The 17,798-nt window shown below is 43.9% G+C and overlaps 1 protein-coding gene across 2 annotated transcripts; it reads left to right on the top strand.

Annotated features, from left to right (window-relative positions):
* Positions 1-9,065: 9,065 nt before the first annotated feature.
* On the top strand, positions 9,066-17,035 carry NMD3 (NMD3 ribosome export adaptor). Of its 2 annotated transcripts, none has more exons than XM_064665774.1 (15): positions 9,066-9,162; positions 9,383-9,517; positions 10,109-10,205; positions 10,832-10,912; positions 11,176-11,304; positions 11,837-11,927; positions 12,091-12,169; positions 12,481-12,577; positions 12,825-12,942; positions 13,506-13,651; positions 14,224-14,336; positions 14,987-15,059; positions 15,343-15,449; positions 15,721-15,791; positions 16,203-17,035. In XM_064665774.1, the coding sequence occupies exons 1-15, from the start codon at positions 9,122-9,124 to the stop codon at positions 16,334-16,336; spliced, it is 1,512 nt and encodes a 503-aa protein (XP_064521844.1). In that variant the 5' UTR covers positions 9,066-9,121; the 3' UTR covers positions 16,337-17,035. The 2 variants fall into 2 exon arrangements, with proteins under 2 accessions (XP_064521844.1, XP_064521843.1); XM_064665773.1 differs by having other exon boundaries at positions 9,084-9,242; positions 16,203-16,438.
* The last annotated feature ends 763 nt before the right edge of the window (positions 17,036-17,798 follow it).

Genomic DNA, 17,798 nt, shown 5'->3' with positions numbered 1-17,798 from the left:
TTCCAGAATTTAATTCCCTAATTACGTGGACGTTAGAGGAAAGAACCAGCTATTTAAGCCACGGGAAAAGAAGCACAGCAGGTGTGGTAACAGCAGAACCACAAATCACACTCGAGCAGCAGCAGCGTGAGCCGAAATTGGGACAATTCTCACAGATGAATTACTGCACCCCGGGGCACAGACGTGGACAAGTGGCCACGTGCCAAGCTGAGCACTGGAAATTAAGGCAGAACAGGCTAATTTTCAAATGAAATATTACTGAACTTTTAATAACTTCCTCACATTCACACAAAACGTTCAACGTGCAGCGTTGCACCAACAGCAGTGCTGTCCTCTCGCAGGGCACGAGTCGACCCCTGCCCAAATCATTTTAATTATTTTCTCTTAAAACACCACATCAAAATGGTTCTATCAGCAAGTTCCTGACATCCTACCACAAACTGAAAAACTGGGAAGTCAGCAGCAAAGCTGGACTCCTTCTGAAGTGCAAATCCTCAGCTTCTTCAGCCCCATCAAACCACCCAACACGCAGCCCCGTTACAAATTTGTTGCAGTCAAGGGAATCAAGGGAGTGGAAATTATTGAAACGTTCCAGTAAAATAATCTACCTTGAATCTCAGGAAACTGAAAATGCTGTGTGCTGTCAGTGGCTGTCAGCTGACACAGGAGGTCTGATGCCTGTATTATTCCCGAGATCCCTCAAAGGCTGGATCTGAGTTTGTCCCATGACTCCGTCAGCAAGAGCCGAAACAAAACTGGCTCCTCTTCACTCTGTCCTTACACACAGGAGGCAAAACTCAGCCTGAACTGATCAAAGTGCTTCTAATCATGATCAGCTTTAATATATTTATTCCTCAGAGTAGGCAATCTTTTGCCTGATTTGAGGAGCCCAAATTATGAAAATGTCTCCAGGCAACTTCCATGGAAACTCCCTGGTTGTGGGGCTCTGATTCACAGGTGGAGGCAAGAATTAATTCTGAGAATTCCCACTTGTCATCATCCCTGCCTGCTCCACCCTTATTTCAGCCATTGCTACATCAGGACAGGGAAGAGCTGATAAACTCTGCTGATTCTGGTGTTTTACTACAGTCAGTTTTTACCTGGATAACCAAGGCTCTCTTTATATTAGAATAAGCTCCAAGCTGGAAATAGGCTCTAGAAATCACTTCATGTGGCCTGATATAAGTCGTAGCACCCCCCCTCAATTACCAACACACTTTAGTCTGGGCTTAGAAGTGAAGTTAAAAAGATGTCCATGTACCTTTTGCATCAAAATATGGGTCTTACTGCTGAGAAGTGCTCAGGCAAGAGGAAAAAAAATCAAGAAGCAGGACAAAGAGGAGAATGGGAATATCCACATGACGGAGAATAGGAAAAATCTACATGAAAAAGAGTCAGATTCTGCTTTTCTTACAATGACTGAGCAAAGAGGGATTAAATGGAGGTAAATTGTGGCAGTGTCAGGGATAGATTTCTGTCAGCCAAGGTGCTGCTTCCATTAGTTTGTTCTGGCAGCTCCTATTTTGCTCCAGAATCATGAGATCAGAAATATCTCATTATTTCAAGGTCATCCTCAAGGATGATTTACACAATGTGAATCTTTATGAGCTTTTGGTATTTAGAAAAAGATGAACAGGAAGAGAAGAGAAAATGCAGGTAAAAAGCACATCATGGAGATTCTGACACAAAACAAGGGAGGCCAGGCTCGGGACAAGCACCCTGACACGGAGAGGGCTGGAATGGGATTGCTGGAATGGGATTGCAGCAATGTAATTAAAGGATGGGGAGCAAGGCCTCACCCATCAGGCTGGCAGAAGAAAGAGCTTCTATCGGTTCCTTGTGTTCTCCCCAGCCATAAATTGCACAAGAGAGAAGCCTGGTAGCTCTCACACACTAATTATCTGCCAAATGCACAGAGATTGAGTGATTTATGAGGTAACAACTGGAAAAAGAGATGGTGCAAACCGAGTCGACACATCCAGCTGTGGATATTCTGGTGCCTTGCTCAGGGAAGTATGGGATGTCCCAGATATTTCACTCCAGGGAAATAATACACCTCAAGGAGCTTTCTACACTCCACAGATGAACACTTTGGACTTCCCTTTCCAATATTTCTCCTCACGTGAGAATTGAAGGCAGAGCTTGATGGAATCCAGTGGGATCAGGCCACTTGTTGAGGTGTGTGCACCTGCCCCCAGCAGTGCTGCCTCATGGGTGGTCTGGAGGCACATCAAAAAATGCCAAGAGCTTCCTGTGCTCCAACCTTTCCCATTTTGTAAGAGGTGACTCACGTGCTATCAAAAAATCTGAGTATTTTGCTCTCCAGAAGCTCTTCCTTATCACAGATACATTTTCGTGGCACCAAAATACCTCAGAGCCCCACACCCAGGTCAGTATCAGCTTTTTATTCAGAACTGGGTATTAGGAGAAATTCTTCCCTGTGAGGGTGGGGAGGCCCTGGTACAGGTTGCCCAGAGAAGCTGTGGCTGCCCCTGAATCCCTGGAAGTGTCCAAGGCCAGGCTGGATAGGGCTTGGAGCAGCCTGGGCTAGTGGAAGGTGTCCCTGCCCATCTCAGAGGGGTAGGAATCTTTAAGGTCCCTTCCAACCCAAACCATTCCATGACTCTATGAATTTCTGTGCCCTCTAAAACCCACTCCATCCATCACAGCACTTGGGCACTGAAATAAGGGCACTTTGCAGCAGCCCTGGACCCGTGGCTTCTTTTCCCCAAGAAATCTTCAATATCAAAACGAGCCTCACTGGGATTGTCTTTCATACAAATGCAGATCCTCCTAAATAAATAATGAGCTGCAGCATTTGGGAAGTTTCCACTCCCTCGTCCAATGCAGTAAGTTCTGGTTTTGCAATTTTCTGGCTGAGCAATACCTGCATGGCTATCTTTTAATAGCCATGTGTCAGCTCTCCCTGTCGTGCATGTGCCAACAGGATGGGAGAGGTGGAAAGGAAAATCCAACCCACCACAATTGCACCATCTCTTCCTGAGAATTTATCTCCGTGCATAATTATAAATGCAAATGCCATCAGAGAGGGCTGCTGCATGCAAAAGAAAATAATAAACACATAAGAAGAAAGAGCTAATTGCCATTGCATATATCAAACCTGGCACCTCAGCATGTCTTAAGTTACTACTGGTAGGATGATTCAATGTTCAAGTGGTCTGGCAAAGCTCTGGATGGGCACAGTGTCCCTGTCCTCCTCCTCCTCCTCATTCCATGTTTTCCTTCCCCGACTGTTTAAGCAATACTCATTTATCAGTCCACGCTCTCTGGCACAAATTCCCTACAATCACACAGTTCAGTTCTCAGGTTCTTTCTGCCCCAGGTCCCTTTGACTTGGACTCTTTTGCAGTCCTGCCCTGCCTCAGAGGATTATCCCAGAGATACAGGGCTGCTGGAACATTCCCATGGCTTACTGAAGGAGGCAAAAAGTCTGAACAGCACAAAGGCTCTCAACACCTCTCCCTGGCTGCACTCTGGAGAGGCAAGGATTGAGCAGACCCCATGGACAGAGCAGACCCCATGGATAGAGCAGATCCCATGGATAGAGCAGATCCCCTGGACAGAGCAGAACCCATGGACTGAGCAGACCCCATGGGCTGAGCAGACCCCATGGACTGAGCAGACCCCATGGACTGAGCAGACCCCATGGATAGAGCAGACCCCAGGCTGGTCCAGCCCTGTGCAAGAAAGCTCATACAGTGGTTTAATTTTCCATCACCTTCCCTTCCTACCCTCTCCAGTTGGCTCCATATGGTCCTTTTGCAAAGCTGGATCATAGCTTCCATGTAGTTTAGCTCCCATTTCCACCACCAAATTCTCCTTTCCTTACTCCTCTTTCTCCCCCATAAACCATCAATCTCTTGCTCTTCCATCCACATCCAAACACACAATTCCTGCCTCCCCATCCTCCTGTCCTCTCCCTCTACCCCCAACAGCAGAGACATAGGGAGAAGGAGTAGAGCACATCCCAAAGGACAAGGAATGCAAGTTGGATTCTAGGGGAAGCGCACTGAACTGTTTTTTGGCATTTTCTCTGGTTTTGTTTCCAGCCAGAGTGAAGCAAGTCTAGGAAACCTCAACACTATCCATAATTTTTATGCACAGGTTTTTAACAGACAAAATGTGCAAAATATTTTTACCTGCAAATCGCAATTCCCATAAAATCCCAGAATAGTTTGGGCTGGAAGGGACCTTAAAGATCACCTCACTCCAACCCCCTGCCATGGGCAGGTGTGGAGCTCACATGGAGTCTCATATTCTCTCGTAAGAGAACTCAGAGTGCTGAGAGCTGAAAATATAAATTCTTTAAAAATCCATTCATTTTACTGATACCAATGTCCAAACTTGACACTGGTGTGGACCCTCTCCTGGCAGCTCCACAGCTCAGCACAACCCACCCTCTCACCAGGTTTCCTTTAGCCAGTCAATGGAATGAGATGGTTTTTTAATGGGATGAGGTGTTTTCAGCTGACACGGAAGATGACAAAAGGCAAGTGCAAAGCAAACAGCTACTGTTCAATAGTCTCTAAGATTCCTGTCGTGTTCTGATGAGCAAATATTTACCTTTTTAAAACAATTCTTTCTTAATCTGAGGTTTAAGTCTAGTGCATCCTGGTGCAGGTAATAAACACACCAGGACTAAAGCAACCCCTCCTGGTTGCTGTCCATGCTTTTCCTTAAAATGAAATTTTTGCCACGACTGTTCATGGTTATCAAGAAACAACAGGTTGGGATGTTTGACAAACACAAATTGGGAGCTGCTGAGGAACAGAAGTTATCAGAGGATGATTTTCCCTTGCAATACCCAGAAGATCCAATTTCACAGAATCCCAGAATCCCAGAATGGTTTGGGTTGGAAAGGACCTTAAAGATCATCTTGTTCCACCTCCCTGCCATGGGCAGGGACACCTTCCACTAGCCCAGGTTGCTCCAAGCCCCGTCCAACCTGGCCTTGGACACTTCCAGGGATCCAGGGGCAGCCACAGCTTCTCTGGGCAACCTGTGCCAGGGCCTCCCCACCCTCACAGGGAAGACTTTCTCCCTAATATTCAATATAAATCTAATTTCACCAATTTAGGATATCTCCTTGTTCGAGCAGCTCAATTCAAGCAACTTTATGGTTTGAGTTATTTTGTTTTATAAAGGCTACTAGGAAAAAATCCCATTTTTAACAGCATGACAGGCATAGCAGTGGCTTTTAAAAAGTTCCAGGAATTTAGGAATGCCCTTCAGTGCAAAACTGCCCCTGTGCCTCTGACTGCACAAACCCAGCAGCTCTGCCTGTGGCACTCTGAGCTTCAGCAAGATTGGGAATTATCCCCCTCTGCTGACACAGGGCAGCATTTCCCATCTCTGCACCCTCAGATATTCCAGAGGTATCCCTGCAAACCCGTCCCACATGCAAGTTTCACACCACACATTAAAAGGAAAGCAAACCACAGGTGTTTGTGCTGTGACGAAGCTCATTAAGGCCGATGATGCAACGTTTCATCTCTTCATCAGCTGAAAGTGGAGTGTCACAATATCCTGAGCCCCGTCCCAAAGCCACTTTAAAGGAGTTTCTTTTTGGCTGTCTTTGTTCCTGCCTCTGCAGCTCGGCAGGGATAATGTTTGTGGCTCACACCATAAATTGGGGTTGCTAATTGGATTCCTCACAACGAGCTGAAGAAACAGGCAAGAACTGGAAAATAATTGGAGCATTATCCCAGTAAATTTAGTGCAGGTGAACTCACAGAAAGCAGCCCCTGGACGTGGAGTGTCCCAATGGGATCAGCTGACATTATTCCTCCCATTCACATCCCTCCTTGAGACCACAGAGGACAAACTGAACCAGCAGTCAAGGGACAGCTCTGCCTTTTGGAATTCTTAGTTTGCAACTTCCTAGCTGGCAACCCGTGAAAGGCAAGGAAAGCCTTGCTTTCCCAAAGGGATTACAGCCTGATTACAACCTGAATTGGGAGTTAGATCCTGCTTGGAATACAACTGGAAGCTGGGAGTTGCCACCTCACACGCAGGCCAGGCACAACCTGTTCCTGCCCAAGAATGCCTCCCATGGCTTCCAGAATCACTGGCACAGGGAGCTGCTGCCTCCACCTTGGATCCTTAAATATCCCTCTTGGCCACAACCCTGCCTTCAATTCCCCTCTCCCAGTCCTGGTTATAATCCTGCTGTCTGCTCTCTGAATGGAAACTGCTCCATTCCTCCAAACTATGACTTGGTGTAATAGGAAAAGAGCAAAATTGTCAGGAGTGTGGGAATGCTCAGGACCTCAACAACTAAACATACACATGAGGTGTCACCACAATCCTCTTAAAAACTAAACTGGGCAGCAGTAAAGATCATAAAGGTGATTCATTGTTATTGCTGTTACTAAAATCCTACAGTTAAATGAGGGTATTTTTATTAATTTGTGACTTGGAGGTGCTGAATTTCCTGGGAGCTGTACACACTGCTCTGAATCCCAAATCTATTTTTGAGTTAATATTTAAAAAATGTGTAAAACAATGTCTTTGCCTCTGTTCTTAAATTTTTTTTTTAATTTTACGTCTAAATTTCCACAGTTAATGAAAAGAGCAGCCCAGAGCAGGGCAAAACCTCTTTTGGAGGATCAGAGCAGCTCCAACTGGACACGAGGTCCCAGGAGTTTCTCAGGTGGCTTTGGCACCTCCTTCCCTGGATCGTGTTTCTGTGAGGGAATAGTGACCTCAGGTGTCTGTTAAATTAATCACAGCAATATCTTTCCCATGAATTTATCGTGGCCAAAACCTACACAGTAAGTTCTGGAATCCAGACCCACCACTGCTGAAGTTCTCAGGGAATTCTGTTCCTTGCTTTTTATCCTGTTTATTGTGTACAAATACATTTATTGCATAAAATTTTTCACAAGTGGTGCTGAGACAGTTTAAAACATACAAATTTTCCTCAGATGGGTGGCAGCCAGAGGACAACAGAGGCAGTACAAAGTACCTTGGTGAGCACAAAGAACCCAGTTCTGATATGAACTCAGCCTTGAGCTGAGGTAGGGTTTGATACATTAGCACCAAAATTACGTGGAGAAAACTGCAGTTGAAAATAAATCTGAAGTGGAAACTTTTACAGCACTATTAGGATCAAAATCTCCCCCCCCCCAGTGACTTCCCAGAAGATCTGACTCCCATAAATGACAGGCTTTGTCCTACCCCTCTTGAGACTCTCCAAGTGACAGCCTGGAATTCACAGGAAGGGTATTATTTCATAAATCAAAGAAAACAAAGGCTGAGTGATTCATCAAGGCTTGAAAGTAAAAACTAGATAACACCCACTGTGTAGCAGAGGTTCTGAAATGAAACTCTGATGCAAGGAAACACTTTTTTTTCCACATTTTCTTTTCTTTTTTTTTTTTATTAATATGGTCAGTAGTCTCCAGAGAGGTCTGCAAAGAAACTTAATTTCAAAGGAGCAGAACTGAGTTATAGTCTGTGAAGACAAGCAGCCCATCAAAGAAAAATGTGCCAAAGAAGAAAAAACACATCAGACAACTCGACAGACTGTGATTTTCACTCCCCAGCTGAAACAACTCTTCCTTTCCATGAGAAAATTACCACATTAAATAAATCCCACATGATGTGTCGATGCAATTCAGCTCCGCTTTTCTCTGTCACAAATGGTGACCCACAAACAAACCTTGGTATCACAAAATCATGGAATCACAGAAAGGTTTGGGTTGGAAAGCACCTTAAAGATCATCTCAATCCAACCCCTTGCCGTGGCAGTTCCTCTTTTCCAAAGGGTTGTTATGGTACACCATGACTGGAATCTAATCCAACCAACTCCTCCTTCTAAATCCAAGTATTTTTGTACTAGAGACAAGCACCAGTCTGGAAAGTAAACTCATAAAAATCCTAAAATTCTTTGCTAAGAACTGGCATCAGGGAAAACAAGTCAGTAGATGAACTGACATCAGGATAACATCCTGTTATTCCACTATTGAAACTGCATCTTCCATTTGGAAATTTGCAGGTGCCAGTGGGTTCTGGCAGTAGTTTCACATCCTAAAAGTAAATTAAATTATAATTATCATAGTTTAATCCTTTAGAAATTAGTGACAGGATGAGGACTCTTATTTATGCTTCCTAATGATTTCAAATCAAGACTGAATCCCAGCTGGAATGTTTGCTTCTTCATTTACAAGCATCTGCACCATCATGTAATCTATTGTATCTAATCTAAAATCTGCGTTTTCAGGAAAAAAAAATATATGATTTTATTGCTCAGATATAGGAGGACTAAACAAAGGGAGAAGTTCAGAAAATCTGGGGTTTACCCACTTCTACAAGAAATACATTTCTACAAGAGCGTGTCTATTCTAAATTTAATTCTGAAACTAGAGGCTTTTTTTTTTCAAAGAGGGTGACTCTTTTTCAAACGATTTGCAATTTTCTTTTCAAAATCAATACCGAAAGTAATACGAATTCAATGCCCAAACATCCCTAATCCTACTCTTTCCACTAAAGTTGGAAATTCTTTTCAAAAAGCACTTGGAATAGCATTTGGAGACACTCAGCCACAGCCGAAAAATAGGTTAGAAAACAATAAAAATGCTTCAGAACAGTATTTATTAAAGGTAAATTAGCAGCATCCCTTAAAGCATTAATTAGGTGCAAAGGAGCAGCTCCTCAGGCACAACTCAAAATTCACGCCAATTCCAGTGGGGATTTGCGGGTGTGAAAACACACGAGAAAAATGAGGGGGAAAAGAACAACTTCACATTTCCATGAAAATAAATAAATAAATAAATAAATAAATAAATAATAAATCAGGACACCGATCCTTGTGGCAGGGGTGGAACAGGCGGAGCCGCCACCGCTGTGCCCTCGGCCGCCATTTGCCGCTGCGGCAGCGGAGCAGGGGAGGGTGTGGATTTTTAACGAAAAGTGAATTATTGTTTGGAAGAATCGCTGATTAAAATGTTATTCCCGTTAAAATGCGGAAGGGAACGGGAGGCACCATGCCCGCATTCCCTCACGGCTCCCTCAGCCCGCCCTCCCGAGGGGCCGAACCGGCGCCGCCGCCTCCGCCCCTTCCTGTCCCGGCCGGCAGCGCGGCCGCGTGTGAGGGGCCATGGAGTACCTGGGGCCGGCACAGCCCTCACAGGGACACATGTGAGGGGATACGGGGGGATATGGGGGGATATGGGGGCCATGGAGTACCTGGGGCCGGCACAGCCCTCACAGGGACACATGTGAGGGGATACGGGGGCCATGGAGTACCTGGGGCCGGCACAGCCCTCACAGGGACACACGTGAGGGGATGAGGGGCTGGGGGGGCACCCCGGTTATATGTTGATGACTGACTGTCCTTCCCCCCCTCCCTGTGTTCCAGCCTGTGCTGCCAGTGCGGGGTGCCCATCCCGCCCAACCCGGCCAACATGTGCGTGGGCTGCCTGCGGGCACAGGTGGACATCACCGAGGGCATCCCCAAGCAGGGCACCGTCCACTTCTGCAAACAGTGTGAAAGGTGAGGTATCTGATCATCCTCTCCCCTCCTCCAGCCTCCCCCCGACGTTCCCTCCAAGCCCACAGGCTTTGGGTCTCATGGGATGTGCCAGCACCTCCTTGTGTGTATTTGTGGATGTGAGGGTGCTGGTGTGTGGGGTCTGGATGATTTAAGTGGTGAGTTTGTGGTACTTGAAATAAAGTGGGGAAATCGGCGGGGATGGCAATAAAATGCACTTGGAATGCGTCAGTCTCAGGGTGTAGAGAGCAAAAGAGCACAACTCTGGTGAGGAGGCTCAGGGAGGACCTTCTTATTCCCGAAAATTCCCTGATGGGAGGGTTGAGCCGGGTGGGGGTCGGGCTCTGCTCCCTGGGAACAAGGGACAGAATGAGGGGAAACAGCCTCAAATTGCACCAGGGGAGGTTTAGGGAAAACATCTTCGTGGAAAGGGCTGTCCAGCCCTGGCAGAGCTGCCCATGGCAGGGGTGGATCCCCATCCTTGGAGGGATTTAAAAGCCACATGGATTTGGCACTTGGGGATGGGAGTTAGTGGTGGCCTTGGCAGTGCTGGGAAATATTTGGACTCGATGATCTTAGAACTGTTTTCCACAGGTATCTGCAGCCTCCAGGAACCTGGATCCAGTGCTCCTTGGAATCAAGAGAGCTTCTTGCTTTGTGCCTGAAAAAAATCAAAGCTTCCCTGAGCAAGGTGAGCAGCTGATCCCGTGGGTATTTCGTAGAGTGTTGGTACTGCATAAAATAAAGTCCAGCAAACTCGTGCAGGATTCCATCCTTCTGGAGGGGCTGTTTGGACTCGTGTAGAGTTTATCAACATTTTTAAAATTGTTTATACAACACTTGTTCTCACTGGTTTGTGACAATATGAAAGAGGGTTGCAGAGGTCTATATGTAGATTAAATCAAAAGTCACAGGTTTAAGTTGAATAAAGCATCTCTTAGGGTGAGAGTATTATTAGAGGAAAATATCTGAGATAGTGTTTTAAGCAAAGTATTGATTTTTACCACACTCCTGAAGGTTTGTATTGGATCATTGCCCTATTGAGCTTGTTGCTGCTGGGTTAGTACTTAAATATAGACAATATTATTAACCATTTTACTGTCAAAATTCATAATTTCCTGGCATCCAGAGATGTTGAATAGTATATTCTGTTACTCTGGTGGGACAGACCGTGGTTTTATCACCTTTATTTTAGGTAGATCAACCTCCGTGTTCTACCCAAGCATTATTAATTAGACTTAGGATATTAATATGTATATTTTTAATTAAAGTAGTTGGAGCTGGTTGTGCTGAGCTCTTGTCCTTTCCCACGGGCAGGTCCGGCTGATTGATGCAGGTTTCATTTGGACAGAACCACATTCCAAGAGGCTGAAGCTGAAGCTGACTGTTCAGAAGGAGGTAACTGGAGCACAGGATTCTCCTTGTGATTTTTGAAAAGCTTTTTTATGGCAAAAAACGGGATTTTGTTATTGTTCTGGGATTTCATCCTGCCTAAATTTTGTCATTAAAATGCCACTCGTCGCAGTTGGAGGAAGGTTATTGTCTGTTCCAGTAAAGTTAGGAAAATACTGCTGTTATTTGTGCCCCAAATATATGTCTGTCACATATTTTATTGTCTTGACAGGACTAATGAGGAAGCCTTTAACACTTTTGTCTTTCAGGTGATAAATGGAGCAGTTCTGCAGCAGGTGTTTGTGGTGGAATATGTTGTCCAGTCTCAGATGTGTGAAGACTGTCACAGGATTGAGGCCAAGGATTTCTGGAAAGCTGTAGTGCAAGTCAGACAAAAGGTGGGGGCAAACTGAATTTCCATTTGATTGTGGCAGAACAATCAGGCAAAGAATTGGGAGATTTTTCTGGATTTCTCAGAAAAAGAGGGACTCACAGACAGCCACAGGGATACATCTTGTCTTCAGGGTTGTTGTTTTCTTACTGATCTTAGTCGAGAAAAACTTTCTGCTGCCCAGTATTATTAACATTCTTTTTTAAATGATACTGGCAGGAGGATCTTTTGCAGATGGCTAAATATCCTTCTGTATTTTAAGATAGTTTAGAAACAGTGGGACAAATCATTCATAAAGATTTAAATCTTTAAAGGAAATCGTTTTTCTAGCCACCAGTTACACAAAAATGAGAAATGGAAGCTTTAAGTAATTTGATATAAGTAGAGCACTCTAAAATCTTTTTGGTTACTTGGTTTTGGCTTTGGATCTCCCTTCTCCAGATGATGTCTCCATATAAATGTTTATTCTCCAGAGGTACTGCATTTGCACTAGATGGTTCTGAAATAAGCTGGATAGTTTTACCTTTGCTTGGTTTCAGACTCTGCACAAGAAGACTTTCTACTATTTGGAGCAGCTGATTTTAAAGCACAAGCTCCATCAAAATACACTTCGCATCAAGGAAATCCACGGTGAGTGAGGTGGTTGGGTGGCCTTGAGGTGGAGTAAAGTGGTTTTAGGAGGGGTGGTTTTATGTGGGTGTGCTGGCAGCTCTGTCCAGAGAAGCAGCAGATCAATTAGCCTGTGGATTGTCCTTGAAATAGGTTTGTTCATCATATTTTCTTCGCTTTTCAGATGGCCTGGATTTTTATTACTCTTCAAAGCAACAGGCCCAGAAGATGGTGGACTTTCTTCAGTGTACAGTTCCATCTAGGTAAAGCATTTAAATTTACTGCCTTGAGTACTCAAAAGCTTTTGGGAAGTGTCTTTTATCCTTCATTTTTAAATAATTTTGTAAGTGAAAGGGTAAGGAACCTGTATTTTAGTTGAGACAAAATTTCTTCTGCAGAGGTCCCGTGTTTCCCACTTAACCCTTGTAAAACTCACCTCATGCATTTTTCTATTTACTTAATATTTGTATTGGTTGAACATGTATTTTTGTTGCTGTATTTTGTGCTGATTATCTCCTGTAATTCAGGTAATACCCTTCTGGCTGCCTGAAGGCTCTGTTTTTATGTTTTACAGATCAAAATCGTCCCAACGTTTGATCTCCCATGACATTCACAGTAATGTCTACAACTACAAAAGCACTTTCTCTGTGGAAATCGTTCCAATATGCAAGGTACCTTCTCTCTGCCTCATCTTCAGGGTGTTGTGTGAAGTGGGAACAGTTTGGATTTGGTGATGGAGGCCTGATTGTGGTTTTTGGGGAGTGGGGAGGGATCTGCATGGGAAATGCAGAAGTTACTGGGTGATACTGGCTAGAAAACTGAAAACACAAAGTTTAAAATTGGTATTTGAGAATTTTCTCAAGACTTGGTTAAAAGTGAAGGCAGTAGGGGTGTAAATTATCTTGTCTTTGTTTGCAGGACAATGTTGTGTGTCTGTCACCAAAACTGGCACAGAGCCTGGGGAACATGAGCCAGATCTGTGTGTGCATTCGAGTGACAAGTGCCATCCACCTCATCGACCCCAGAACTCTGCAGAGTGAGTGTTGGGTTCTTCTCTGCACTCTGGCAACAGCTGATTTTTCTGGCATGGTTACTTTTTGTTTATTTCCACAAAATCTTGTGTATTTTTGGACCTTAATGTTGTAAGTTTGTCTGTACAGTAGAAATTTAATAGTCAACTTAGACATTGCTCTCCAAGCTTGATTTTTTTTTTTTTTTTATCCCATAAGATCCCAGGCAAAATGTGCAGGTTTAGTGTTAAATTCATGGATGTTCTCTGTCTCTGTAAGCACTTGCATTTCACTTAGGTGGCATCTAGTTTTTCTCTGGATTAAGTTTGTAGCCACTTCAGTATTGAAAGTTCTGTGCTTTGATCAATGGGAGCTTGACCAGCAGAATCCCTTTGCTAAGGATGGATCCAGGAGAGTAATTCCTGCGAACAAAAGATCTGTGGATAAAGGGTCTGTGCTTCAGGCACAGGAGGGGTCATACCCTAAATATTTAATGAATGAACAAAATGTGTTTGGCAGCTGCCTTAATTTTGTTTAACGGTTCCTTTTTCCCAAGAAATTCTCTCCCTCATTGGTGGTTTTTTTCCAGTTGCTGAAGTGGATGGGAATACCTACTGGCGCCACCCTTTCAACAGCTTGTTCCACCCCAAGCAGCTAGAGGAGTTTATCATCATGGACATCAACAGGGTCCACGAGAAGAAAAAAGGTGCTGGGGCAGGTGCAAGGTCAAACAAGGTCAGAATTCTCTGTTTGATTCACGTTTTAGGACTCCTGTTCCCCTTCCCTCAGCTGAATTGGTGTTCTGAGTTGTTCTGCCTTGCACAGTGCTGTTCTTTTTGCCACTGGCAAAAGCTCTTCTTGGGATCATTTTCAGAAATTCTTCTCTGTTGGAGAGCTTAAACTCTGCTTTTTGTTACCATTATGGAAATGATTTTCTATGAGCTTTGCAACTCTTTAATTATTGAATTGGCTTTGTGGAAATATATAAGCATTTCCTTTTGATCAGAATTAATGTATCTTTTTCTCAGTCAAAAGCTGGATGTGGTTGAAAGTCATGAAGTTAAAAAAAAAGCCACCAAAACACATTATAGAAATAGCCTTTCAGGAATTCCTGTTGGAAGGGGTTGGAATGTCCATTTCCTTGCTTTTGTAAGGATGAGAAATGAGGAGTAGCAATGGATACGTGGGATGTTTGGTGTAGAAACACAAGTTTCATTCCAAATGTACTTTAAAGCAGTGATGTAGCAGTGCAGATGTTTTAATTAAGCAGTGATTGATTCCAATAATTTGATTTTTCCTTCCCCAAGCACACTCTGGCCGAGGCCTGGGTCCGGAAAACCTCGGAGCTGGACACGGATCATCAGTACTTCTGCTGCACACACCTGGGGCACATCCTGAACCCTGGGGACCTTGTCTTGGGGTCTGTACTCTTTCTTGGCCTTTATTAAATGATTATTTAATGACTGAATTCTTCAGATTCGCTGGAAAGTTGAACTGGTCTGATTTCTAAATGGAATCAGCGAAAGGGAGGGAGTCGTGAAGAGCTGGTCCTAATCCAGGAAATCTTTAGTCTAGAAAAAATCATCTTGTGTTAGCAATGAGAGAGCTGAAGCATTGCCTTTGGAGTGCAGGTTGGAATAACAAGTTGGACATAAATAAGTGGGAAGGATTTCTAAAACACCACCAAAGTTTTATTTGTGTGGTAGCGACAAATCACCACAATGATGAAAAAAGTGAAATTTTTGTAGGATCAGGCAAATTAGGTGATTCTCAAACAGGCTTAAACATGAATGTTTCTGGAGCTGTCGTGAGCCCAACAGAACCTCCGTGGATGTTGCAGTTTGGGGTCAGGAGGTTGGGAAGTGCCACTGGACTTTGGGAACAGCAGCTGTTCCTGGTTGTGACAACTGCAATATTGATGTGGATTTTTGTTTGGACTTCATCTGGAAACGTTTCTCTTTCTTAGGAGCTGTAACTTACACTGTGCTGCCCTTTAATGCAAACATGATCCACTGAGTTCAGTTTTGTGGATTTATATATAATACATTAAACCAACCGTTTTTGTTTTAGGTTCGACTTGGCCAACTGCAACTTAAATGACGAGTTTGCCAACAAAATGAACCCACACAATATTCCTGATGTGGTAAGAAAATTCCTTTCTCTGCACAGAGTTCTCTGCTCTTCCCAGGGCTAGTGGGGACTATGATTTTACAGGGAATACTCCCCAGTGCCTAAAGGAAGAGGGGATGTTAACAGCAAAATTGGAACAGTGTCGGATTTAAGAATTATTTTCTTGAATCTTTGAGCGCCCATTCTCCTGATTTGAGCTGCCCAAGTGCAGACCTGGGAGCTGGTTTGGATTTTGGGAGTGTTTTCCAGCAGCACTGCAGGGTGGGTGTGTAAGTAGGGGCTGGTTTTCCCTGCAGGTGCTGATCAAGAAGAGCTACGACCGCAGCAAACGGCAGCGGCGCCGGAACTGGAAGCTGAAGGAGCTGGAGAGGGACAGGGAAGCCCCGGATACAGATGATGAAAGGTTCAGTATCTGCCTGGGTTTGCCCAGTGACAGCTGATACAGCAACAGCAGACTCCAAATAACCTCCAACTGAGTAGAAAACAATGAGTTAAACTAATTAAAACGAGTTGGAAATTATTAGGTGGTTAAAAAAAGGCAGAAAGAGTGAGTTGGAAATGTGGGAATGCTCTCAAAAAGCAGGTCTGGTGGGGCTTTGATTCTTTGGGTTTATTTTATAAATTTGCATGAATCCAGAGGAGAAGTGAGTAAAGACATTCCACATTGTTCACAGGCAATACCAGGACTTCCTGGAAGATCTGGAAGAGGATGAAGCCATAAGGAAGAATGTCAACATTTACAGAAGTAAGGCTTTTTCATCTGGTTAATTCAACTGTAAATCCTGGCTGTTTGAGGGGAAATATTTTTCCTGAAGTTGTGTATTTGCATCCTCTGAACTACTCCTGAATAGGGAAATATATTTCAGAGGTGTACTTCCCCTACACTGCTGATGGGTTTTGTTTCCTTGCCTCTAATATGAGAGGGAAAAACATATTTTCTCCCACTGCTGGGTGAAGGATTTGATACATAATTCATGTTTTTCCACAAGGGGAATTGCCATGGGATTGTTGGTTTTTAGGAGGTTGTTGGTTTTGTGATTTGTTGGTTGGTTTGGGGTTGTTGGTTTGGGTTTTTTCTCCTTCCTTCTCTGGGGTTGGTTTGGGGTTTGTTTTCTTTGCTTAACTGTTGTTTGGGTTTTTTTCTGTGTGTTTTTAGATGCAGATATTCCAGTGGAGAGTGACACAGATGAGGATGGGCCCCCCAGGATCAGCCTGGCTGAAATGCTGGAGGATCTCCATATTTCTGAGGATGCCACTGGTGGGGAGGGAGCAGAAATGTTGACAGAATAACAGGGCCCTCTCCATGCACTAAATATTCCCTTGGCGAGCAAAAACTACCCAAACCATCACTAAACATTTCAAACTGATCTCAACATCGTGAAAAGGAGCAGAATCCCCTCTGTACCCTGAAATAATGGTCCTGAATTAACTTTTTATAGATAATATTCCAGAGAATCAGCAATCCCAGTTCAGTTTCTGCTGCAAGCATTGCAGTGTAATTCCAGAAGTTCCTCCCATCCCTGAGAGCTCTTTCCTTGCAACTTCTGCAGTGTAAAGGGCAGCTGGTTGACTTGGGGATTATCCACTGGAATTCTGGAGACAACTGAGAAGGAAGGATGTCCAGAGGGAGAGATTTTATTCCAGTTTGGTGGATTTTTAGGTAGAGTGCCTACCTATTCTTACTGCTTGAATTTCTTACATGGGGAGAATTTTCCCTGTCTCTTTGGCACAGTGGTTTGAAGCCTTTTATGATATTGGTAGATTATTCCATGTATTAATATTTTGGGGAAGCTCAGGCCTGTAGTTCCTGTTCCCTTGGGAAGGGAACTCCAAATATCCACAAAAAACTCCCCTGCAAAGCCCTCTATCAGAAAATTCTGTGGAGTGTTATGAATATTGTACCATACCCGTGCCTGTATCAGTGGATTAAAAGCAATATGCACAGTGTATAACTAATAAATAAATCAGCTCTGAACTCTTAAAAACCTCTACAGGTATTTTTGGTCCATCATTTTTTTTTTTTAGTTTGCTTTAAAACCAAATTTCACTCTGCAAGCCCAGAGGGGACAGAAGTGTGGGGGGAGGATGTCACAGACTTGAAATCATCTGGTTTTATTTCATTTTGCTGCACAGAGGTGCTTCAACAGAAGTTTTACTAAGAATTTCTGTGAACATACATTTGATTTAACTGTAAATACAATAAAGTGTCCAGTACAATTTGTGTCACCCTGAGTAATAATTTCCTGTTGCTGGCAGGTGAAGAGGGAATCAGAAAAGCTGGAGTTAAACTTTTCCTTCCTCTCCAAAGTTTTCCCTCAGGAGTTTTGGCTGTGGTGTTGTGCTTTCACTGGAAATGTCCCTCTTCTTTCCCCCTTTCCCTGCTTTGTTCCCAGCCTGTATTTGGGTTCAAGCATCTTCCAGCAGGAGTTTTGTTTGGAAGGTCCTGAATCCAAGGATTGCTTGGCTTTGGGAGGGTTTGTTTGCTGCCTGGGAACACGTGGTAACAGCTCTCCAGTGAGTGGAAACCAAAGTTAGTCCTGATTTTAGGTTCTGCAGTGTCCCTTTGGGAGGCTTAGGGGGGTGTACAGCAAATTAAATGTTTGCCAAGAACTTCTCCCTGACACCAGATCAATGATTTCACAAAAAGTACTTAATTCACATAGAAAAAAGTTGCCACTTGCTCTGCAGCTGGTCCTGAGAATCTCTATCTGTGGGTTGAGCCCCAGTTTAAAGCTCCTCCTCTCTTTTTATA

Source organism: Pseudopipra pipra, chromosome 10 (genome assembly GCF_036250125.1).
Source record: "Pseudopipra pipra isolate bDixPip1 chromosome 10, bDixPip1.hap1, whole genome shotgun sequence".
In the NCBI taxonomy this organism is placed as follows: domain Eukaryota; kingdom Metazoa; phylum Chordata; class Aves; order Passeriformes; family Pipridae; genus Pseudopipra; species Pseudopipra pipra.
This window is presented reverse-complemented; position numbering and strand designations above follow the sequence as displayed.

Coding starts and splice junctions, on each gene's coding strand:
- NMD3 (XM_064665773.1), top strand. CDS start 9,193: ATGGGGGCCATGGAGTACCTGGGGCCGGCACAGCCCTCACAGGGACAC. Junction 9,518..10,108: donor TTCTGCAAACAGTGTGAAAG/GTGAGGTATCTG, acceptor TGTTTTCCACAG/GTATCTGCAGCCTCCAGGAA. Junction 11,305..11,836: donor TAGTGCAAGTCAGACAAAAG/GTGGGGGCAAAC, acceptor GCTTGGTTTCAG/ACTCTGCACAAGAAGACTTT.